This window comes from Tuber melanosporum (genome assembly GCF_000151645.1).
Source record: "Tuber melanosporum whole genome shotgun sequence assembly, scaffold_5, strain Mel28".
Taxonomy (NCBI): domain Eukaryota; kingdom Fungi; phylum Ascomycota; class Pezizomycetes; order Pezizales; family Tuberaceae; genus Tuber; species Tuber melanosporum.
This window is the reverse complement of record NW_003299095.1, coordinates 1,280,874-1,305,273: the sequence shown is the minus strand read 5'-3', so window position 1 is coordinate 1,305,273 and position 24,400 is coordinate 1,280,874. Positions and strand designations below refer to the sequence as shown.

The 24,400-nt window shown below is 46.0% G+C and overlaps 6 protein-coding genes; 4 read left to right on the top strand and 2 right to left on the bottom strand.

The window, feature by feature from the left end:
• The first annotated feature begins 873 nt into the window (after positions 1 to 873).
• Positions 874 to 2,169, top strand: GSTUM_00008850001 (uncharacterized protein). XM_002840316.2 has 4 exons: positions 874 to 1,009; positions 1,066 to 1,138; positions 1,205 to 1,250; positions 1,323 to 2,169. Exons 1-4 carry the CDS (start codon positions 1,001 to 1,003, stop codon positions 1,771 to 1,773), a joined length of 579 nt encoding a protein of 192 aa, XP_002840362.1. The 5' UTR covers positions 874 to 1,000; the 3' UTR covers positions 1,774 to 2,169.
• Positions 2,170 to 2,947: 778 nt separating this feature from the next.
• GSTUM_00008849001 (uncharacterized protein) lies at positions 2,948 to 3,862 on the bottom strand (the record flags this gene model as incomplete). XM_002840315.2 has 4 exons in its annotated part: positions 2,948 to 3,135; positions 3,182 to 3,548; positions 3,630 to 3,776; positions 3,833 to 3,862. The coding sequence occupies 4 exons, from the start codon at positions 3,860 to 3,862 to the stop codon at positions 3,065 to 3,067; spliced, it is 615 nt and encodes a 204-aa protein (XP_002840361.1). The 3' UTR covers positions 2,948 to 3,064.
• A 216-nt stretch (positions 3,863 to 4,078) lies between these two features.
• On the top strand, positions 4,079 to 4,377 carry GSTUM_00008848001 (uncharacterized protein; the record flags this gene model as incomplete). XM_002840314.2 has 1 exon in its annotated part: positions 4,079 to 4,377. Exon 1 carries the CDS (start codon positions 4,222 to 4,224, stop codon positions 4,375 to 4,377), a length of 156 nt encoding a protein of 51 aa, XP_002840360.1. The 5' UTR covers positions 4,079 to 4,221.
• Position 4,378: 1 nt separating this feature from the next.
• GSTUM_00008847001 (uncharacterized protein) lies at positions 4,379 to 6,685 on the bottom strand. XM_002840313.2 has 6 exons: positions 6,101 to 6,685; positions 5,944 to 6,018; positions 5,744 to 5,854; positions 5,621 to 5,677; positions 5,461 to 5,566; positions 4,379 to 5,403 (listed from the first exon to the last, which is right to left on the bottom strand). Exons 1-6 carry the CDS (start codon positions 6,147 to 6,149, stop codon positions 4,818 to 4,820), a joined length of 984 nt encoding a protein of 327 aa, XP_002840359.1. The 5' UTR covers positions 6,150 to 6,685; the 3' UTR covers positions 4,379 to 4,817.
• A 3,087-nt stretch (positions 6,686 to 9,772) lies between these two features.
• GSTUM_00008846001 (uncharacterized protein) lies at positions 9,773 to 10,677 on the top strand (the record flags this gene model as incomplete). Its single annotated transcript, XM_002840312.1, has 4 exons — positions 9,773 to 9,816; positions 9,891 to 9,987; positions 10,076 to 10,083; positions 10,185 to 10,677. 4 exons carry the CDS (start codon positions 9,773 to 9,775, stop codon positions 10,675 to 10,677), a joined length of 642 nt encoding a protein of 213 aa, XP_002840358.1.
• Positions 10,678 to 13,987: 3,310 nt separating this feature from the next.
• On the top strand, positions 13,988 to 16,210 carry GSTUM_00008844001 (uncharacterized protein; the record flags this gene model as incomplete). XM_002840311.2 has 9 exons in its annotated part: positions 13,988 to 14,248; positions 14,310 to 14,588; positions 14,649 to 14,730; positions 14,787 to 14,843; positions 14,897 to 14,988; positions 15,049 to 15,333; positions 15,398 to 15,445; positions 15,512 to 15,944; positions 15,999 to 16,210. 9 exons carry the CDS (start codon positions 13,988 to 13,990, stop codon positions 16,112 to 16,114), a joined length of 1,653 nt encoding a protein of 550 aa, XP_002840357.1. The 3' UTR covers positions 16,115 to 16,210.
• Positions 16,211 to 24,400: the final 8,190 nt, after the last annotated feature.

Genomic DNA, 24,400 nt, shown 5'->3' with positions numbered 1-24,400 from the left:
CGGTGCATCAGGAACCTAGAGTTTCCTCACAGAGCTATGATAGTGACGGATTTCCCTACATTCACGGTCACCGATTAACAGTAGGAGAAGTCGCAACCCAAGCCTAGTAGCGATGACGCCGTCGTAAGAAGGTCTACTCATCCCCCCGCTGGTACAATCCCAAACACTCCTAGGGCTCGAAAAGGCCCAAACTGTCAAAGCAAGATCACCGACTGCTGAAAGTTCCGAGGATGTATTAACATGAAAGCCAGTGCTCTTCATACTGCACATGTTGTAGACCTTATGCGTAGCTTAGCTTGTATTCCGCCATCAGACATCCAATGTTGTAACCCCTTAGAGAACACCTGTTTGATGCCAATACTTTTGCTTGAATCGATTTATTGCGCTGGCCATCTAAAAAAGATAGGAAAATCCGAGACCCGTTGCGCCACAGCTCAGCTTGCGTTTAAATCCGAGAAATTGGCATTTATCTAATGCAGGGAAACTCGGCGCTGTAGCTATTCCACTCGGCGGCGTGCCCCACCTCCCCTCGTACCAGCGCTCTTCCTCTCATCTACTCGTAATTTACTTCACGGGTATCCTGAATATTTGCTCATAACCTTCCCATCATTCCCTAGCCTAGCCGCATAGAGCTGTTTGTTGCATGGCCAAAGGTCAAGACAGGATTCTAATTTCAATCCTTTTCCTACCAGATGGCGCTTCCCAGCGTGGTATGATATTTGCACGCCAACACCTGGGCACCTCACCTCCGCCAAGCAAAACCTACCCTGAAATCATTGACCTCTTACCCATCTAAGGTTCCTCGAGGGTTCTCGCCAAGCCCCTAAGATCAGCTGACTCATCCTCCATCAGAGGTTCAAATCATTCAAAGGTGGCATCGACCAACTGGGCCGCGTCACAAATCAGAGGGTATCGATGTCAATCACCCCTCCAACAACCATCATCCCTTTCCAAACAGCTACAATACACCAACCGCATCTCGAAAAAGAAAAGAAAAACCATGGACTCTGTAAGCCTTTGTTCCAAACTACTCCCTCCAGATAGCCCCTATTCTAACCATCGCAGCAACAGGGCGCCCTCAGTTGGCGACTTTCGGCTCATCCGCTAACGCTCGGATTCTTCCTTGCGTTTCGTCTAGGTTTGATCGCTACTCTCCTCATCCTACTCTGGCGCATCCGTAGCTAACAATAAATTACCTGAACAGCTTCAATATTTACATACCTCTTCGGTCTCTGGTTCTCTTCAAACTTGTACCCTCCACCCCCTTCCTAACCTAGCGCTTCCACAAAAAAAACTCAGTTAACACCCATCCCCTCCCACAGCATCCTAATCTTCATAATCGTAATCCTCCTCCTAGCCGCCGACTTCTACTACTGCAAGAATATCGCGGGCCGCCGCCTTGTCGGCCTGCGCTGGTGGAATGAGACGAACCCAGAGACCGGTGAGCAAACCTGGGTCTTCGAGTCAGCCGACGAGACGCGCCAGATCAATGCGACGGACTCGCGCTTCTTCTGGCTCACCATATACGTTGTCCCGCTGCTGTGGGTGTTTCTGGCCATCATCGCCATCGTCCGGTTCGAGTTCATCTGGCTCTCCCTCGTCGTCATTGCCGTTATCCTGTGCGCCACGAACGGCGTAGCATTTTCCAGGGCGGATAAGTTTGGGAACGCCAGTTCCCTCGCTGGATCCGCACTGAATAGCTCTGGCGGTGGCGCGGTTAGGAGGTTTGCTGGGAATATGGCTACTAGGATGTTCTTCTCCGGGGGGAGGTGAATTTGGTTCAGTGGAGGGCAGTGAATTCTTGTTCTCTCGGGCCTCTGCGGAGGTCAAACCCATTTGGCAGCGGTGGGCGGATGGACGGGTGGATTGGCTTCAGTTAAAAGGTTGCACAAAAAGGAGTGTAATTTTATGGCGTTTTACTGCTTTGATTTGCTTTGGAATTTGATCACTATCCGATCCGTAAACGTGTGTCCAGCCATGGTGGTTTATAATTCTAGAAACGTGGAGATGTCTTTCACTTACCATGATCACACATCATCACTCTATGATTCAACCGCAGCCATAACCGCCACTACTCCACAAGTTATGATAAATGCCCGAAGGAGAAAAATGTGTTAAGACGAAGAAAGGAAGAACGAAGAATAAAAATAAAAAAGAATCGGTCCAACTGAAGCACCACCCAAGTCCCAATAGTCCATACGCCCACCCTCCCCTCCCGAGACCAACAGACCAGCCTTTGACTCATATGGTACCACCACCCACAACGGCATTAACCCCCTCCCTTACTACCACACAATCCCACCAAAAACATCACATATCATGCCCCCACCCACCACCTGTTCGATGATCTGCACCATAGGACGGTACGAACCAGCCGAGGTTATGTCTTTTGGATAATCAGGTTGATACTGCACATCGGTACTGTACCACGTGTGCTTAACCCTCCTTCATATCTCCAGGGTATCAAGCTTTCTTTACGATTAGTGCCACCGGTCCTAAAGCGGTATGCAATGATAGAGGCCGTATTTTGTGAAGTGGTGGGGATATAAGGCGAGTAGTTCCAGTTTGTGTTGCGGGTTGGGGGGTGTGGTGTTTGTCCATAGGCGCTGTAGTATTAGCAGTGGTATCAATATGGAAGGGAGGGCGGTGGGAGGTGGGAGGTGTATGTAACGCTCAGGCTCCGCACCTCCTCAGTGGTTATACAGGATGGATAGTAAATGTTTCTCTCCCGCAGGGGTTTACCGGTCCGGGTAGCTTCGAGAGGTCCCGCGGTAGCGACTTGCTGGCCGGTCGGCTGTGCATAGCCGTTCGTGTCACGGCGGTAGGATATCTGATAGTGGCGCAATATATATCATGACATTGTCATACCGACCGAGTGATAGCTGCACCGCATCAAATTCACAACAGGTTTTTGCATCTCCATTATCAAATAATGACCCAACCAGGATTAAGTTTAAAAGGACCTTTTTTTCTTATCCATAGCAAACGGTATCTCATCTACCCCCACCTCTCCCCTTTCTCCCCATCTCGTGACATGAAACAGTAGCAAGCCCCTTCCCAAAATCTACCAATTCATTCTAAGCTTCCTCTCCATCTCGACATGGAAGTCCGGCATCTCAAAAGTATTATCATTCCCTACAAAAATTAGCTCCTTTATCACCCTACCTTCGAAAACACAAACCTTTAAACACATCCTCCCACTCAATCCTCTCATCCACGCCCCTCAAAATATCCAAGTGAAAGTTCGACGGACCTCCCAACTGCGCCGGCCTCCAATCCGACCCGGCAATCTTTATCTCCATCCCGCGGCGGATAACCTCCTGCACGCCAAACATGCGGCGAAGGTTCTCCATCTTAAGCTTCTCCTGTGTCTCATCCCACTGCGCTAGGCGTGCCTCGAGCGGGTGTCTGGAGTTCAGGGTCGAAGCGAGGGAGGTGGGGCCGCCGGCGCGGAGGGTGTCAGGGATGGAGGCGGCCGAGGGCGCGGACGCCGTGGGGGCAGGGAGGGTTGCGGGAGTTGAGGTTGCGGGGGGGATGAAACGAAGGGACTGTCAGTGGTGGTGGTTGGTGGGGTCAGCCTTAACTTTTGTTTGGTGAGGGGGGTAAAGGGGGCGGGGTTTTCAAGTTACCATCTCTGTTTTGCTTGTTTGAGAAACGCGAGTTTGGTTGGATTGGTTGATGGGATTGTTGTCGATGATGGCTGTTCGATAGATGGATCGGTGAATAAAGGCTGTGTTGTGGGTGGAGGGGGGTGAGGTATGATGGAGTTCAAGTTGCTATCTGCGAGATTAGGAATCAACCCTAACCCTGGATTACAATGGGGCTAAAATACAGGAAACGTGCTGTGATAACTTGGTGGCATCGCACGAGTATGATACATCGAGAACAAAGAGCACAGTATCATAGTAGTAGCTCAAACCATTTCTTAAAATCGGACAACTGCTTTCCCAGCGCAGTAGTAAAGCTGTCAAGGTAGAACGAATAACTATGATATAGCAGCCACCCCAGCACACAATTTGCACAGATAAAAGTACAGTATCCCCAACATACCCCCATCGATATTAACATGCAAAACATACTCAATCCAGACAAATCATATTAATTTTAAGCTTGCCGCACGTAGAGCACTGCAGTCTACCACTACACAAACATTTTTCAACCCAACGCGAAAGATAAAATCAGGGTTATAGAGGAAAAAAGAGAAGGCCAAGAAAGTGAGATATGGAGGGAAAAGAAAGCTATATCCAAGAAGTGAGGTACCTGCAGACAAAAAAGAGTAAGGGAGTGGAAGATACACAAAGTGAAAGGGAAAAAAGAAAAAAAGAATCCCACCCTAAACAGTTTATAACAGGAAACAGACAAAAAGATAACTCCTAGGCCCACCCCCCCCCCCCATTACCAATTCTCCCGGTCTCCCCCGCGTTAAACCCACACCCACCCCAGAGAGAGGGAAAGCAAAGAAAGAGAAAAGGAAAAAAAAAGGGACTCCTTGGAACCCCCCCGTTCGTAACTCATAGCACCGCACTATGTGAAAACATTCCGGCAGATTATGAACGGCCAAGGTATTGGCATCACCGGGATCGCCGCGAGAGTGAGCACTGCGTCATCAGATCCCCTTGCCTCGCGCCCAAAAAGCAAACAGAAACAAAAGAAATTAGAATGAAGGCGGGCACGGTGCAGAGGAAAAGTACGTGAATATAATACAGCTGCACTCATACACTCGAACTTGGACATCAAACACGTTCTTGACCCTGATCCGGGAAACCAAGTCAAACCCGAACTTCCCCACCGGAAGAGAAAAGAAGCAGGAACCAAGTCTAGCCCTTGCCCATTTTCCGCTTGAACCAACTCTTCCTCTTCTCGGCCACGGCGTTCGATTCCGGTTGCTGTGCCGGCGGCGGCGAGGGAACAGCCTTCTGATCTGCCTCTGCTGGCGGCGTTGGTGGTGCATTAGGTTTCGGTGCATTCCAATTTTCCCCGGGTGACAAAGGCTCATAGAGTTGCGTAGAAGTTGCGAATAACTCGGGCTGCCCAGAACCCTGGCCACTAGCAAAGCCATAGCTATCCACAGGTTGAGGCTGAGCGGGGGGACCGCCTGCCGATCCGTGCGAAATATCAGACTCCGGTCCGGAGGAATTTGAAGCCGGTTTTGACTGATAGCTCTCAGGACTAGGCGCGTTGCGGTGCGCTGGGTGTCCAATCCCTTCGGCAATATTGGGACGATGGCCATGTGCATATGGATCGTAATGCTGCCGTCTATCGTGACCCGGACGTGGTGGACCCGCCGGACCCTGGGGATAACCGTAACCCTGATGGTGTCCGTGGTTGCGAGGTGACATTCTACCGTTGTAAATGGGTGAGCGTGCATTCATACGGCCATAGCCTGCTTCCGGTTCTCCATAACTGCATGTTCATTAGAAAGTGCCCGAAGATTATTTTTCGGAAGAATACGCAACACACCCATCCATTCCCGACCGAGGTGTTGCAGAACGACCAGAGTACACGTCATAGTGAGGGTTTCGCGGAGTACTGGTATTACTTCGGGTATGGAAATCGTAGTGATTCTCTGGCTAAAATTTTAGTCGGGGACCCAGCTAGGGGGTGAGAAGCACAAACTCACGCTGCTGATTATCCGCGGCATTCCCAGTCTCTGACGAAGGGCCGCTCCTTCGGTCGCCTAAGCAAGAGAGGTTAGCACAGTGCCCATTGTAGCGTGGAGAATGGCGGATACGGGGTTCCTCACCATAGGAAGGCGCACGTCGATGCTCTTTGTAAATCGCGTCTTCGAAAGCACGAATTGTGTCGAGCGGTCGCTCCCAACGGTTTCTGGTCGGGTTGCTCAGATCCGGTTCAGCTGTTTGACGAGACAACGTCAGCGCCGCGACCACAAGGTGAGACAATGGCGATAAGCTATATTAGCGGGGAATTGGGGAGAATACGCACCTATGGGATTTCCATACTGGTCCTTAAATTGAGTGGCACGAAGGTTACTTGTTTGTTTTGACTGATTGACCTGGACTTGAAGAATGTCAGCAAATTCCTCCATTCCCAATTGAGCCTCCAGGAAGGCGGAAGGGGGAAAGAAAAGGAAGAAACGAACAAGGCTCCTCCTCTGTTATGGCTCTTGTAGGGTCAACGGAAGCTGTCATCTTGCTTCTCCTCTTTTGTTCGCTCGAAAGTTTAATGTCACCGTTGGAAAAACAATTCCAGCTTGAGGGCGCCATCCCACTTTATACGAACCACCACCTGTCCGGGGGGTGGCGTGACGAAACACCCCGATTATTTTTTAATCTTTATTCCCGATATAAGCGGGTGGGTCACCAACTACCCAAGAGCCGGGGGGGGGGGGGGGAGGGTACCAAGAGGGATGGGCGGAGACGTGAAACGACTTGCGTGGCGGCCCGCCTTGGTTAGGGAAAGGAGGAGCGGAAGCCGACTTCAGAGCCGTAGAAGGGGAGCGTTGATGATGTATTCAGCAGGCATACGTAAGTGGGCTAGATCAGTGATACCGGTGGTCCAAAGCGAGCTGGGTGGTAGGTCAAAAGGGAGCCTGAGAGGGCTGGTCCGAGAAAGAGAAGAGGGACAAGAATCACGGGTGAGAGAAGGTGAGCAAAGAAGCGGCGGTCGAAAAGGGAGAGGAACGAAGGAAGGGGGGGGGTGACTATTGGAGGAATGGAGAAAGATTGGAAGAAAGTGACAAAATGCGTGACGGAGGGAAGGGAAGACGGGGGGGAATATGTAGAGGTGGGGTGGGGTGAGCAAAGGTTACAGAGTTTAAGGTATCGTACGCTGCAAATATACAATTGGGAGGGGAAACAAAGGGTGGGCGAATTGAATAAACATGAAGGAAGCGCCAGCTTCACTTGTGTGTGATGTGTGATGCAAACAAGTAGGGTGGGTTATCCTACCGATTTCTACACACGGTGGTGGGCCGTGACCATCTAGACTACCGGTATCCTATCCATCTCTCGCCCTCACCCTCACCACTCCTCTTCTCTTCACCTTCCCTTTTTCTCCCTCAAACCCTCTGGAAGCTTGCGTAAGTCTTCCGAATGAGGCGGCACAAAGCTACAGCGCCGGTAAGACTCTGAAGGATCGAAACGGCCCCCAAGCCCCAAACAGAGAGCAGAGAGAGTCCGGAGCCCGGAGCCACACGCCAAACGCTGCAATGCTGCACATCCCTTGTCAAACGACCTCTGAAACTATCCTTGTCGACCCTCCGAGCTCCATCCAGCAGCTCGCACTCGGTCTCTTTACCCGCGACCCTCTTAATACTTGCAATTATTATTCTTAGCCCGAAAAACTGCAGAATAATATAGTATGATATCATATTTATATGAGCACTTGCATCGCGTACCGAACTCGCCTCCTCGTGCAGTATCAAATTGCACTGTCGTGGTGATCGGGCGCAATAAATCTCACTTTCCGGGATAATAGCACCCCGTGCATCTCTCGCCATCAGCCATCCAATGCCGAGTTTGTCGATTGCTACGCCTATCCTTCTATCCATACGAGTACTCGTACAGTTGTAGTCCACAGTTCTCGTAGCAACCGGCAGCGTCATCCACCCAACACCATGCACGCACGGCCAGGCTGCGGGCGCCACGCCGGCGTTTTTTTTTTTCTGAAAAAAGAAAAAAGAGGGCTAGATAAAATACAGTACGAGTACTCTTACAGTACGAGAGTAGATGCTGTAAAAACCCACCACCCACTGTACGAGTATTTTCCATCCCCCCCCCGTTTTCCTGCTGTGTGGATGTACAGTACTGTACCTGGGGTCTGCGGCTTGTGTGTGTGATTTTCGGTGTGGCGTCCCTTCACGATTGGTGACGGGGAATGTATCTTTGGGAGCGGAAGTTTCAAATTGGGACCGGTGATGGGAATTCTAGAGACACCCTTCATCACCACCCGGGGAAAGCTGGAGGAAACCAACAGGTTGCACCACTGCGCCGATCACGGTCCAACCAAACCCGTTTCAGGGGGGTCGTTACATCCAACCTTGTGGGCTGTGGGTTGGTCAGTGGTTGTTTGATCGCTTTCACTTGTTTCTGTGTGATCGCCGGATAGAGGTGGAGGTGTGCGGTAAAGGCGGAAAGCTTCCACCACCTAGCACCGGTCCACCGAACCCATCCCTTATCGTTTTACTCTCCCCTTCATACTGTACTAGTACGAATACTCAGTACTGGTACTTGTAACGGTGTCGTCGATGATGGCCCTCCCGAATCGAGTATGTGCCGGTACTGATAGTCTTTTCCCTTGAAATGTAATCCCCCCCCACCATGGAACAATTCTACCGGCACACTCATCCTTGTGTGGAACAGTGAATCTTCGAAAGACCAGCCTAATACTCGAGTAAGATACGGTATCTCTTCCGCTCTTCCCTTTCCACACGCCTTATCCCTATTATTAGCACATCATCAAGGCCGTCGGTCTGCACCTAGCGCGAAGCCCTTATTTAGATTCTCTATCTTGCAGTGCTCGAGTACAAGTACCCGTGCACAGTACCGATACCGGTACTCGAGTAACTTTGGGGGATCGGGCTGTGGGGATTGAATTGCTGATAATGGATCCTGCAACTGCAACCAAATTAACAATTTGAAACCTCGACTCTCCCTCGCAGAATGGGGCAATGCGCGGTATCCGTGGTCCATCCGGCTCAACACGTTGGCCAGTCCTCGGACATAGACCACCAACTGCCGTGCTCCTACTTGTACTCCATAAAAGTATCCGAAGGTCACAGGCCGCTCTACTCGAGTACTCGGGTACTGCGCTGTACTTGTACTTTATCATACTCGAGTACAGTACCGGTGCACCACTATCAATACCCATCCGACTGTGATACCGCCCCGCCAAGAAGCAACCATCCACCAACATCTACAGCACAGCATTACCGCACGCCAACTACTACCATCCCCATCCCGCAAACTATCCAAATCCTTCCCCCATCCGAGCTACAAGTACTTCGTATCGGATCAATCCCCCTCATATCATAAGAGGAAGAACCCAACTAGCCAACCCCACAAATGGTCTCAGCCCCAATCCTACGTCGGGCATTGCTCTATGGTAATTCGACTCCCACTCGCGAAATGCCCGGCATTGGGAGTATCGACTGATAATGATGCATGTATGGTTCCCGACACAAAAAGTGCCCGGATCGAGTAAACGTATGATGGAAAAGGCGAGAGGGTTGAACGTTGATTGTGTCGTGGGTTGCTTATTCCATTGCTGTCCATATCTCACAGGTTATTTATAATAATGTTTGCTTTTGATAAGCTGTGCTTTTCTTTTTTCACTTTTCTCTCACTGAATGATTTTGGCATCCGCTGTGTCCCGTGCCTCAATCTGCTCGTGTACGGGCGATACGTTAGGCCTTTTGTTTTCCAGGTTGTGGTTGGTCTACCGGTAGCCTTCAGTCGTGTTAATCACATGCGTCGTGCTATCCCTTCATTCGTTCCCTATCCTCCCCCATGACCTGGAAGCATATCGGGTCTCTTATACCCGGTTTACTCCAATCCCCCAATTGCCTCAACCGCTTCGGCTGCATCTCGGTCATGCAGGAACGGAATCTCGTTCTTCCTTTATCCGAAACGTAAAGCGCAAAAACTAATCGACCAATTAAACCTTTTTCCCTTTCATTTCATTCTGCACAAACAGACATACGACCTTGAAGATGCTGTAACTGCTGCCGAGAAGCCTGCCGCCAGGCACATAATCAAGGACGCTCTAAATCTGCCGAGGCCAGAAGGGGTGAGGGAAGTTTGCGTTAGGATTAATGCTGTTGATTCGGGGCTTGCATTGGAGGATCTGGGGGCTGTGGTATGTCCTTTGAGTTTGACTGGGATTGGGGGAGGGCGAGGGATTGTGGTGACTAATTGTGAGAGACGAAACAGTTGCAGGGAAAGAATTTGGACACGATTGTCGTACCGAAAGTGGAAAGTGCGGGAGACCTGTCAGTTCCTGCCCACTCTCATCCCCACACGTCCTCATGTCACCCGTTAACCACCGCTCTGCTCGATAGGACATTCGTATCAGATGTCCTAGACCACTCAAATCATCCCAACAAATCATCCATAAGAATTCTCGGTCCATCCCCCCGCCCGCCCCCTAACCCTATATCCATTAACGCTCTCAAAAGCCCTCCTAGAATCCGCCCGCTCAATAATTGATATTCGCCAAATAACTAGCTCAACCCCCCGCCTCTCGGGTCTAATGTTTGCGGCGGAGGACTTTGCAAAGGACCTCTCCATAACACGCACCCCCTCGCTAACCGAATTCCTCCTCGCCAGACAGACGATTGTCATGGCGGTGCGGGCATACGGCATCCCATCCGCGATAGACCTGGTCTGCACGTCCTACCGGGACGTCGCGACTCTCGAGCGGGAATGTCTGGACGGGGTAGGGATGGGGTTTAACGGGAAACAGGTCGTACATCCTTCGCAGGTGGATGTCGTGCAGAGGTTGTTCCTGCCCGGAGAGGAGCAGGTGCGGGCAGCCGTCAAGGTGTTGGTCGCCGAAAAGGTTGCGGAGGCGGAGGGGAGGGGGAGTTGGGGGCTTGACGGGCGGATGGTCGATAGGCCGGTTATTGAGGCCGCGAGAGGGATTGTGGGGAAGATGGAGGCTTCTGGGGTGGATATCGGTGGTGTTTGGGGGGCGGAGAAGGGGACGAAACCAGAGTAGAAAGAGAGCTATAGTGTGAGTGACCACTTTTGATTGGAGTGACTTGTGCGTGTAGATGTTACCTTCTATGGGGAAGGGTAATATATCCATTCTTCTCACGTCACAGCAAGAAAAAAAAGTGAAGAAATTGCTCCAAAGAACGATATCCAGACCAAGTATCACCATCTCCTTCATGCCCACGCAGTCCAGGTCATCCTTAAAACTTGCAATAAACCGCACTGACGCAGCCAAAGCCCCCCACGCCACCAGCCAATAGCAACTGCCAAGCGATCACTGAAACGTCCTTACGACCTTAACTTATGATACCTCGGCCACAAACCATCCCCGTGGCGGGTTGAAGGGTACCGAGTGATCTTTTGTGATGGGTAGGTGTTTGGGTTGTAGATTATGATCATAACCACCCTCAGAGCAATTACACAATCTGGATGCTGGAGGATATGCATGGCATTCGGGGCCTGCGGCACTCTTCTTTTTTTTTTTCCGAATCGAAAGAAGCAGACCAACCCTTTTTTGTTTTATTTTTCTCTTTTTTCCTTCTGCCACCCCGCCGATCGCGGACCTCAGCCTTAGGAGCGCTGCCCAGAGTCGGTTTCTATCATACCACCTCGTATGATAGCAGGTCTGATTTTTGCTACAGCCTTATGGGTGAAGGTTAGGGTCTTCTTCAGTCCCCCAGTTCCTGTGTGGCTGGATTTCTTGAATCTCCTATCCTATGATACATGACGGATCGTCTAGTATGATAGTAGCTCATTTCGAGAGGAACCGAACGTCTGGGCTCCTGCTGATTGCACAGGGAATTAATTATTTCTGGGCATCTTTACTATGCTAGACAGGTATTTTCACATCGTATCATCATACTACAGGAACAAATACTTGTCCTGCTGTCTTTGGGACCTTTCCGCTGGGGGTGTGATAAGGATAGTGATACCACGGCATTTATTTATCAAACGCTCGGGGCACCGTGGAAGTAAACGGGTACATCCTTGAGCGAATGGGAATTGTAAACACTAATCACCGACAGTGAATGAAAAGCCCCCTTCGTGTGAAAAGCAGTATGATAACCACAGCTGGAATATAAGTGATAGGGATAGAGAAAGGCAGTATTTGGAGGATGTTGCGGGTCACAGATGCACGGCTAAAGGTCATTTAGCACCCTCCAGACAGATAAGCAAGTGATCGACGGGCACAATGACGCCAAATAAACGACTTTTATAACAATCCTGTCCAGAGAATTACGTCCGACCTTCAAGTCGGGTGTCAGAAGCGCTTCAGCTCTGAGAACCGACTTGCACCAGTAAATAGCGTGGAAGGGGAAGCAAGGGGGTGATACTTCGTGATGAGAAAAACCCTGCGCCGTGCTCAAATCACTATAATATTATCATACTTAAAGGTGAGTGTGGAACTATGAGTCTTTTTCCCCAGCACAATTCCGGACCCTCTGGGCTCCCCCAAGAAAACGCAAATACGGTGTCAGAAGTTCGCCGCAGTGGTTCCCCTACCCGGCCCGGAACGGATTCTGTGCTCCCAAGTGAGCTCACCCAGTTCGATCTATGGCTAGGAGCGTTTTGAAATAGTGGGATTCTGTTGATACCAACAAACGCAGCGCCTGCTCGTGCCCAAGCAAGGATGTCAGTGATATCGCGGCAAAAGCTTCCCGCAACTATTATCGCTGCTAGCGTTTTCATCCGCGAGAAGCTTGGAACTTTTTTTAGATTGGGGTTGCCGCACGTTTTTGCCGCGGCGTCTCCGGAAGCACTGTTGTCGTATTGCAGAAGTGGCACCGCTCACCCGATGACTTTGGGCTACTTGTGGTGCATCCAAGAGGGATCTCTTGAGTCTACTCGTCTTGGGACGATACTTTAGATTAACAGAGTTTTGCTTTGGCCTAATCACAATGGAGTGGTTGCTGTGTTTATTACTGTGTTTGCTTCCTTTTCGTCCACCACTACTAATATCACGTCTCCCGTATCCATACTTGATACACCAGTTACCCCCCCCATAATCTCTCAGCTGGAAACAAATCAGATGTCTATCCGTTTTGGCCACTCTTTCCTCCCCCTGCAATCTCTTGCCCCTACCAGTGACGAAGCACTGCATAGACCTCTCTGCTTTTGTCGCGGGAACCAATGCTACTAGTAGTAGTACTGGTACTATGGGAGACCTCTTGTTTAAGGTGTTGAGGGGGGCGTTGTTCTTCTCAGGATACAGTACAAACCATCGGGCTCAAATCCATGATGGAGACCCACTCCACGCCTCATATTGCGACCACATCCTCTGGTAGTAATTGATAGTGTGGCCATCCACAAGTTCGACAAGTACTGTGCATGGGTAATCCTCTACATTCCCTTGTTGTTAAAGTACTAAGCATCACTTTGGCAGACATGCTAGTACTCCCTTCAGATGGCCCCGGTCTCGGCCTCGCACATCCTTTTGGCCGCTCCTCTCGAGGCCGCGCCACCTCCCCAGGACGCTTCCGCAGGAGCCGCACTACGATAATCGGCAAGATGCTCCAGAAATGGTGCCCGAGATAGCATCTATGATTCCAATGAAGGTGTGACATCCGCTGTCGACTGCTCCACTCTGCCTGCCTAAGAAAGTAGATGAGCAATCTTGGGGTCACTTGTGTTACAAATCGGAGTGACAAACAGGTTGCATTTCTGGGGTGTTGGTGAGGGAGGTGGTTGTGAACGAATGGACGGCAGGGAAGTTTCTTGGAGACGGGGCGAGGGTATGATACTGTAAGGTAAGACCTCCATCATTCTTCAATGACGGACTACTCTTTAACGTTCAAAGTAGCCAATTAGCATGGGCTTTAGTCCCAGTTCTTCCACACTTCTCGATATGACAAGCCTAGAATAGTGGTATACGATGCGGTAGTGTATTAAACCCACCTCGCGACTATTCATAACACTAGAAACTTATATAACCCACGCCGGACAAGTTAGTTGTTTCCTTTTTAACCGCTCGCAGTAACTCTAATTATTACGGGAAGAGAACTTCGGCACGCTCGAGAGTTCAGGTGCCAGCCAAGCTACCTGCATTCCAAGCACAAGCCCACCTGACGTCCGGGACGAAAACACCCTGCAGCAAACCTCACAAACACCCGAAGAATGCGCAACTGAGTCAGTTAGCAATGGTGCACGCGCACTAGCGATACCTGCAGCCATCCAGGCATTTACAAAAAGTTGAATGTTGAATATAGGCCTACATCTCCATAACAACAAAACATATATATCCATCCCCAAAGCGCTCGACACGTACCCCCCAATCCTAAAGATAGGTATATCCGACAAAAGCTACCATCACAGCCATGACCAAAAACTGGAAATCAATCGCCGAAGCCAAAAATGCAGAAACGAAGGCGAAGATTCCGCGGGAATGGCTAATCCCCCTCCCCCCCGCTGAAATTCGCGATGTCACGGGGTACGCCAGCCAATTCTTGACCCCGGCAGAGATAGCAATCACCGAGAGCACGGCACATGAGCTGGTGGGCAAGCTAGCCTATGGAAAGTACTCTTCTCTCGAGGTCACCAAGGCTTTCTGTCATCGTGCCACTATTGCCCACCAATTGGTAAATACCCCCTCATAAAGCGTTCTAATACGCAACGTATTCACCCAACCCCGCCCGACAGACAAACTGCCTCATGGAGATATTCTTCGACAAAGCGTTCAAAAGAGCACAGGAGCTGGATGACTACTTCCACGAGTACAAAAAGATCTCGGGGCCGCTTCATGGCTTGCCCGTATCGTTGAAGGATAGTGTGAGGATTGAGGGCGAGCAGACTACCATTGGGTATGTTGGGTGGATAGGGAAGAATGATACTTCTGAGAGCGAGGCGCTGGTAACCAAGATACTGAGGAATGCTGGTGCTGTGTTTTACGTCAAGACTAGTGTGCCGAGTGGGTTGATGGTGGGATATTAGCTCATTTGAATAGTAAGTGTTGGTGGGTGGATGCTAACTTCGTTCTAGAGTGGGGAGACTGTGAACAATATCGTGGGGTATACTTGGAATCCGAAAAACAGGCTTTTGTCTTCCGGCGGCTCGTCGGGGGGTATGAAACTATCACATTCGCTCTCTTTTTGGATCTTAGCACTAACACAATTACAGGAGAAGGTGCATTGATTGCGATTCGGGGGAGTCCAATGGGCGTTGGAAGTGATCTTGGTTTGTCACTCGAAGCAAACCCCCCGAGCCAACTTGCGCTCTAACCGTATTAGCTGGTTCAATACGCATCCCGGCAGGAGCAACTGGCATATTCGGCTTGAAGCCTTCCTGTGGCAGGCTTCCCTATAAAAACATCGCCCAAAGCGTGAGTATCTCCCTGAGACTCTTTTTACATGTTTTCCCCCCAGCTCATCAACGGCCGCAGCCGAACGGACAAGAGACAGTCGGCGGGGTAGTGGGTCCAATGACCAACTCAATCGCAGATGCTCGACTCTTCGTTCAAACAATTCTGGAAGCAGAACCCTGGAAACATGATCCCGGAGTAATCGAGTTGAAATGGAGACCTTTGGAAGAAGACGAGACACGTGAGCACGCAAAGAGGGGACTATCCTTTGCAGTCATGAAACACAACGGAGAGATCACTCCCCATCCACCCATCCTCCGAGCACTCGATATCGCCGCGGCAAAGCTTCGTTCCCAGGGACACGAGGTATGCTCCCCCCCATCATTCCTGGAAATCACCAAATATCACCCCTGATAAATCCCGAAACCAGGTAATCGAATGGACACCCCCCTCGCACAAAATCGCAAACAGCATGCTAGTAAGCCCCCACTCCCCCACTCCCTCCCCAAAACCAAACCAACCATTATCCTCCTCCGCAAAACAGTTGGAAGCTCTCTCTGCCGACGGTGGCGCACACACTCGTCGCAACCATGCTCTCTCTGGCGAACAGGTCTTGCCACAAATTGCCGCCTCTTTCAGTACCACCTTAGGAAGCCTACACGAAAAGTCAATGACAGAGCTCTGGGACCTGCATGTCCGCAAACTCACATTCCAAGATGCCTACCAGACGTACTGGAACTCCACAGCCTCCCTGACAAAGACCGGTAGGCCAGTCGACGCGTTGATCCTTCCATGGGCTCCCAGCGCCAGCTATCCCCCGGAGAAATTCTGCTATCTAGGGTATAGCGGATTCGTTAACCTTTTAGATTATACTGCTTCCGTGGTGCCGGTTGGGGTTAAGGTAGATAAGAGTATTGATAGGAAAGCAGTGGGGTACGAGCCTGTGGATGCACTTGATAAGTTCGTGTATGAGAGTTGTCAGTTTCTTGTTCCCAATGAGGGGGGTTGCTGAGCTGATTCGACTGCCTCAGATGATCCCGAGGTTTATCATGGTGCACCAATTGGTATTCAGATTGTAGGTAGGAGGTTGCAGGAAGAGAAGGTGCTTGTTATCTCCGAGGTTGTGGAGGCGGCTTTGAAGGCGTAGGTGCTTTGGCCTGTAGCGTTTTATCTCACGCATACTGGATTAGCCTTCTTCGCCTAATGGATTCTTGACCAGCCAAGGTTTCAAGCTTTGCATCGACGTTATGCTCGCCCGGGACTTGAAATATTGATTTCCTGTATTTTCCGAATGATTCTCTGCGATACTCCCTACATATGATACGTTACCTTACCAGTAGAGTACCGTAAGAACTGGAATAATTGAACCTGGCGCTAAGCGGTCCAATTAAGATATTTCTTGCCAAGGTGACACAAGTGGATTTATGAAATATCAATTTCAGCACAGACTAATTTTCTTCCACATAGAATACATCTTAATCATCTTCACCTTTGACTAACTCAACAGAATCTTCCTCCTCTTCGTCTCTCTCTACAGTTCCTCCCTCTCTCTAATTCTTTAATCCTTCCTTAAGGTAAGTCATTTTTATCTCTTTGACTGAAATTTCCGAGTCCTCAGTTCCATTGATAAGAAGTGCTAATCCGAGTACTTGAAAGGCTTTCCGAATTACCTCTACTTGCTCTTGTGAGAAAATATCCCAAGCCTCTCCAACTGCCCAGGTGGTAAGGATCCTTCTCCTTCCAATCATGCTGCCCACTAGTTCTCCTCCTGATTCAAGCATCCTTTCTTCTTCTCTCTCTACCTTGTCTACCTTTTCTTCTAAGACTTCCTAATAACATAAACCAAAATTAGGAATTACCATACCTGAATATGGTAAGAACCAGAATAATTGAACCTCATACTACGAGATCAGAGTCACCTCTGCTGGAAAGGTTCCACTTTGGTTGCTTTGATAGTTCTAAGCTAGTTCTAAGCTAGAGCCTGAGACATACAGTTTTCGGTGCATGCTTACTCCAGGCCCACTACCCAAGCGAGGGAATCCCAATGTCGTAGTATAAGGTCTAATTATTCCAGTTCTTCCATGAGAGGGTAGGTAGGGTAGGAGGTGTAGGGATATTTTTTTTTTTTTTCTTTTTCAATTCTGTTTCAATTGGAAGAGGCAAGTAATTTCTCCTACCTTTAAGATATCTTTAAATGGACGGTTTATACTAATCTTGAGTGGCTGTACCAATGAGGTACCGCCTCCAAGTACCATACTGACAGTGATGTCATTTACAAGGAATATATCGAGTACCTCTAGTGTTTTGTGGGTAGCAAAAAGGTCAAATACTAGCAGTATTGGCCTTCGATCTAGGAATAGAATAAACTGTTCCTCCAGCTACTAGAAGAAGTTCTCCATATTGGCATTGGCCTTCAGATTGAATTTAACTATGACCAGCAGGTCATACTCACTCTATTCTCTTATAATGCCACTCCTAATCTCTTGACTACAGAAAAAAAGTAATGGTTTGACGCAAGAAACTCCATCAATAAAAACAGTGAGTTGAATAGTCCCCTGCCTCTTATCCCATCCTAACTAACTACTCTGAACTCAAATAGTTTTATTACCAATTTGATTGTAAGTTCTTTTTTCAAAATACTCAAACAGGAGAGGAGTTTAGTCCATGTTGCTAATATTGGATAGATGGTAATGACCAATAGTAGCAGGTGAGTCCACAAAACTATCTTGCTGGTTATGGTGAAGCTGTGAGTTACACCTATTAAAGTGCATCCAGCTAAGAATTACACTACCGAAATCCAAAGGCAGCTAACTTGCATTAGTTACAAATTGGAGAAATATTCGATGCCACTGAAGGAAACCACAGAACCAATCTTTTTGAAAATTAGAATCCGATAGGTAAGTCTATTGGATAATGCTTTTAGTAAAGCTCCTTACTAATCCTCCTAAACCAGCCACAATAAATAATTTCTGTTCTTACTTTCAGTACCCAGAACCTGTTATATAGGTCACATTTCATAATCTTTTCTTTTCTCTTGCTTCCTCCCCTCTCTTTCCAACATTACAATTTACTCTTGTCTCGAAACTTTCCTTCTAACTCCTCCCATTTTCGCTGTAAAAGATTCCCCTCTGACTGCCTAAACTGATTGGTAACGTTGGTGTGAATTGGCTTGAATTTGATACTTGGGCTGAGTGGTATGAATGGTGTTTACCAATAGGATAATATATAAAGATTGTAACTAACTAAGTATGACTAGTAGGGGTTTTCGACTAGCTTTAGTAGTGCATAAAGCCTTTCTGAGAGTAGGTACCTTTTCAGACCTGGCTTTTTCCAAACACCAGCATAAAATCCACTTGCCTGCAATATTTCAAGGATGGAATTCACTTTTGTTCTTCTGGCTGGCTTTAGTGGCATCTTAATCATTTAATATAGGTATTGAGAAAATGTTAGAAGTACCGGAATCTAATATCTAGAAACCACCTTAAGTAGGATAACTCTACTTGGGATTGGAATTTCTGGTCTCCAACACTCTCCCTCCAGCCCCAGTACAGGGCCCGTACTTCATTATATGTATCTATCTCAGTATCACGAATATGAGGAGATTTCGCACATGACTCACTTGAGTCATATGACCTGTTTATGTTATGAGTCATGGGATTTCACACATTTGACTCATTTGAGTCATATGACTTGTTTATATTTTGAATTGTTATGTTTCATACAAGACTCAATTATAAGTCATCAGAGTTAGGGTTGGCAGAAGAATACTATGTAAGAAAGTCGGTACGACTGGGGAGGATAAACTCTTTACACTTTATTCCAAGAAATTTCCTTGCTTATTTCTTTTATGAATAAAATATCTTTATACACTATTAGGCAGAGACAATCTGATAAACTTCAGAGTTGTCTAAGCTAACCAAAATTTGTTTCTGTAGATGGAGATTGTCTAAGAAAGCTCAGACTTCACTCGTTTTGTTTATGACTACTAAGAATGAAGTAAAAATAGATAAAGTAGAATTGAATCGTAAAGCCAATATTATATTATTAAGATCACTTCTCTATTGCTTGATGATGTCTAAAGCTTGGGAGACACTTCAATATTTATATATCCTGTCTCAGTGTTCCCAGACTACATCTACTTACTATACAACTTTGTACCTCTATGATTATAACTCATAACGTCAGGTATTCTTATAAGGTACGAACACCTGGAGATCCTGAAAATCACCACACTCTCTTTGGCAATTATGATATAACTAACTAGAAACTATACTATTCCCAATAGTAGTTATCCAATGATTAGAGTCTTTAGACTTATAGCTTAGTTCTTAAGTCAAACTGAGTTGGCTCCAATTGTCTTCATCATTGATGAAATAATCAGTTCTATCTGCGGGTTGCATCTGCGAAGGTAGTCATAATCACAATCTTTTTAAGTCGCCTGACTTCAAACCTTCCTAACTTCTTTCCTAACTGATAGATATGTTCTGAAGAACTTCCTACTAATTCGCAGAAACCTATTCCATCGGATTGACAAATATTCCCTCAGTCGGTAACTCTTAGTTGCTCTAGGTAACTGGATTCCAGTTGCTGTTATAGTATTGGGAGTCATCCCTGCAGCTACAATATGTTCCAAAACCTAGTTACAATACTCCATGAAGTCTATTCACTTCTATAGTAGTATCTCTCAGAGTTCTAGACTCTTCTGGTTATTGTAGGATGAATATAAATGTATTGGTCTCTTATTGAAATCCTTTACCATTCGATACTATCTTATTATATATTTTCATACTAAACCTCCCGTTACCTATGACCCATGCCAAAGATATTACATCTTTGTAGTCTAGTAACTCTCTGAGTAATTGACGGATTTATTCTGTTTTACTTCTCAGACCTAGCAGAAGGTTTCTTCTTATATATTCTGGGAACAGGATCCGGTCAGAAGGATGGTGGCGATGTATACAGTGTCATTCAGATACCTTCAATTGTGTGATATTATAGTCACAAGACACAACGAAGATTGATATATATGATGATGTACGAGACCTATAAGGGGGCCAAAGAAGGGTGTTGGATACTAGGGATTCTGATTTCGAGTGGGGTTATCCTACTTAAAGTGATTCGTAGGTATTGGATTCTGGTATTCCTAACAGGCTCTTTATTGCTTCACATTCCTCACAAGTCTATAGGCTAAAACCTAGACTAGTCTATGATAGGCATTACACATATAGGTATTTGTAATGTAAGCCAATAGGCTTAAATACTATTGGAGATAACAAAGATATATATATATATAAGAAGATATATATATATATAAGAGGATATATATCAAGAAGGATATCGTTACCCATTACTATATATTAACTAGAGCTTAGAAATATTACATTCAGTTATATCCTGTGACTATAATATTACAGAATATAAGGTGTAAGAATAACAACATATATATTGTGGCCATCTATCTAACTGAATCCTGTTTGTGGTATATATGGGAGGGGACCTGCAGAAAAGTCTGGGAAGTGGAACAGAGCATATCTGTCAACTACTTGGGAAGTTACTAGGCTTCAAAGATGTAACATCTTTGACAAGAGCTGTAAGTAAAAGGCCATTTTCGTACAAAGATATGCAATCGAATGTTAAAGAATCTCTACGAGAAGCCAATATATTCACACTCACCCTACAATAACTAGAAGTATCTAGAACTCTGAGAAACGCTACCATATCAAGCCAGTAGACTTCATGGAGTATTGTAACTGGTACAGGTACTCGGTTATTGGTTTTATTTTATGTTTTGTTTTAAGTATTGCTTTGATACTTAGTTTGTTTTAAGTATTATTTGATACTTGGTTTTGTTTTATGTTTTGTTTTAAGTATCACTTTGATACTTAATTAGTTTTACCAAAGTGTATTGATTGATACCTTTGATTAGTTTCGTTCATGCTAGACATTAACACGTTTGTGTATTTAAAGACCGCCTGTTTCTACGATAGAAAAGGCAGACTTTGACAGACAGTATTTCAATATACTTGGTTGAACGGTTACTTCTTTGTTCCTTAGTATATCCTCAAAGCCTCCTTTAGTTCTCAGCTCTCACCTCCTCTCTGGAACAGCAGGCTACCTGCCAACTATCATATCTATTACCGATAACGTGATTAGCACCTTGTGAATACGTTACAAGTATTACAACTGGGCCCAGGAATGCATTGTGGTTGCAGATGTGATTCTCAATACTAAAACAGAGACTGAAACCCTATTACACAAAGCAACTAAGAGTTACTGACCGACAAATTATCTGCCAATCCGGTAGATTGGCTACCTACGAATTAATAGGAAGTCATCCAGAAGATATCTGTCAGTCAGATTAGGAGTTATGAAGGTTTAAAGTCGGTAACCGTGAAAGGTTGAATTTTGTTAGGCAGAGACAATCTGTAAAGACTCAGAGTTGTCTGGGCCAACCAAGATTTATTTCTGTAGACAGAGATTGTCTAGAAAGACACAAAATATGATTTACATATACTTATTTTGTTTATGACTACTAAGAGTAAGGTGAAGTAGGTAAAGTAGAATAAGATCATAAGAACAATATTATATTATTATAGTCTCTTGTCTGTTGCTTGATAATATCTAAAAGCTTGCAAGGTACTTCAATATTTATATTCTGTGTCTGAGTATTTGTAGACTACATCTATCGATTATACAAAATATGTACCTCACTGATTATAATTCTTAACGTCGGATATTCTTCAAAGGTGTGAACACCTAGAGAGCCTGAAAATCACCATATCCTCTTTGGTAATTATGATATAGCTTACTAGGAACTATACTGTTCTGAATAGTAATTAATCCTCAGAGTCATTAGACTTATGGTCTAGTTCTCAATCAAACTGAGTTGGCCCCAATTGCCTTCTTTATCGATAAAATGATCAGTTTTATCTACAGGTTGTATCTGTAGAAGTAGTCACAATTTTAACCTTCCTAGATTACCTGACTTTTAACCTCTATAACTCCAGATCCAACTCATAAATATCTTCTAGATAACTTCCAACTAATTTACAAGAAGCTATTCTACCAGATTGGCAGATATTCCCTTGGTCAGTAACTCTTAGTTGCTCTGGGTAACAGGGTTTCAGTTGTTGTTCCAGTATTGGGAATTATTCCTACAATCACAATACATTTCTGGGCCCTGTTATAACACTCTATAAAGTTCATTAGCTTCCATGGTAGTGTTTCTCGGAGTTCTAGACTCTTCTAGTTATCATAGGATGAGTGCAAATGTATTGGTCTCTCATAGAGATCCTTTAACATTTGATATCATTTCTTGGTACAAAAATGTCCTGTTACCTATGATCCTTGCAAAAGATGTCTCATATTTGAAGCCTAGTAATTCTCTAAGTCATTGACAGATTTACTCTGTTCCACTTCTCAGACTTAGCTAAAGGTCGCCTCCAATAGATTCTGCGAACAGGATCTGTGTAACGATGCCTCCTTGGATAGTTAGTTCTTGGCGATGGGGAACGATACTTCTCTTCTTCTGTTTCTTTCTTTAGTCTTACGATAGCACTAGGCCTCTGCCTATGTTACCGATAGTACAAGACCCTTGTCTTCTATCGGGAATGTCTATCGTAAGCTTTCTCTAACTATTCTTCATGAAGAGCTCTCCTTGGCGTAATGATAATGTTGCAATAAAGATAAAGATCGTAAAGGTATTTTATATTCATTAAAGTAATAAGTAGGAAAAGTACTTAGAACAAAGCATGAAGAACCTATTCTCCTTAGCCATATCGGCCTCCTTATATAGTGTTCTTCCCGCTGATAGTCATGTGACCCAAAATAGTCACATGTGTAAAACCAAATCATAACAAACTAGTCATGTGACCAAAGTAGTCACATGCTCAAAACCCATGACCTTATAGCGAGGTCATATGCAAAAACTCATAAACCAATCATAATGCAATAAACAAGTCATATGACTCGACTGAGTCATATGCATGAAACCCATGACCTCATAACAAGGTCATGTGCAAAACATAAATCATATGTGTAAGGCATACCCGCAAGGTACACTCGCAAGGCATACTCGTCCGGCGCATGTCCCATAACTCATATTTGAGCCATGTGCGAAAGATTACAAATCCCACACATAACAAATCAGATGACTCAAATGAGTCATCTGTGTGAAACAATAATATGCCTGTGACTCATAACCATGTGTCATGCGAAAACCTTTTCCTCGCCAAGCCACATTCGTGACAATCTGCTTAGACAGATGGCAGCAACTTATGTGGTATTATTCTTACATCTTAATTCTGAGGCCTTATAGTCACAAGACACAACTGATATAAATATGTATGATAATATAGGGGTCCTATAAGGAGGCCAGAGGGGAGTGTTGAAGACCAGAGATTCCGATTCCAAGTGGGGTTATCCTACTTAGGGTGGTTCCTAGGTCTCGGATCCTAGTATTTCTAACAAATTTACAACTACCTCTGCAGATACAACCTACCAATAAAACTGATTATTTTATCAATAAGGGAGGTAATTGGGGCCAACTCAGTTCAACTTGAGAACTAGGCCACAAGTCTAATAACTCTGAAGATCAAATAATTACTATTGAGAATAGCATAATTCTGAATAAGCAAAAATAGTAATTACTGAAGAGGATGTGATAGTTTTCAGGGTCTCCAAGTATTTGCATCTTTGAAGAATACCCAACATTGTGAGTTATAATCAGAGAGGTATATAGTTTGTATAATAGATAGATGTAGTCAGCGAACACTCTGATGCAGAATATAAATATTGAAGTACCTTTTAAACTTTTAGACATCATCAAGCAACGGAGAAGAGACCTTAATGATATAATATTGTTCTTATGATTCTATTCTACTTTATCTACTTCACCTCACTCATAGTAGTCATAAACGAATTGAGCATATTTTGAGCCTTTCTAGACAATCTCCGTCTGCAGAAACGAATCTTGGTTGATGTAGGCAACTCTGAGTCTATGCAGGTTGCCTCCGCAACAGAGTATAATGAAAGTGAATTGAAGCAATTGTTTTATTTGTTACTAATAAATTCTTCTTTATAGATCTTTTATTTACAATAGAACACGTTCAATCACCACAAGCCTGACTCACAGAGAAGAAGAGGTGAGGTTGGGAATCATAACCCTCGGACCCTGTCTCCAAGCCAAAATCAGTCATCTCTGATCAAACCGCTACTTTCCGGACGCCTCACCTTATTTTAACCTCTTAGCGCGAGGTTCAATTATTCCAGCTCGTACGGTACTGTACCGTACGAAGCCCAGGTATTGCAACATGGTAAATTTATGATATCATACGGTACTGTGTCACACACGCCCATCACCACAACATAAAGCCTCTCTTGCATCCCACACCATTCCAGAGGCTTTTCCCGCCAAAGAGGAAACAAAGAAAAG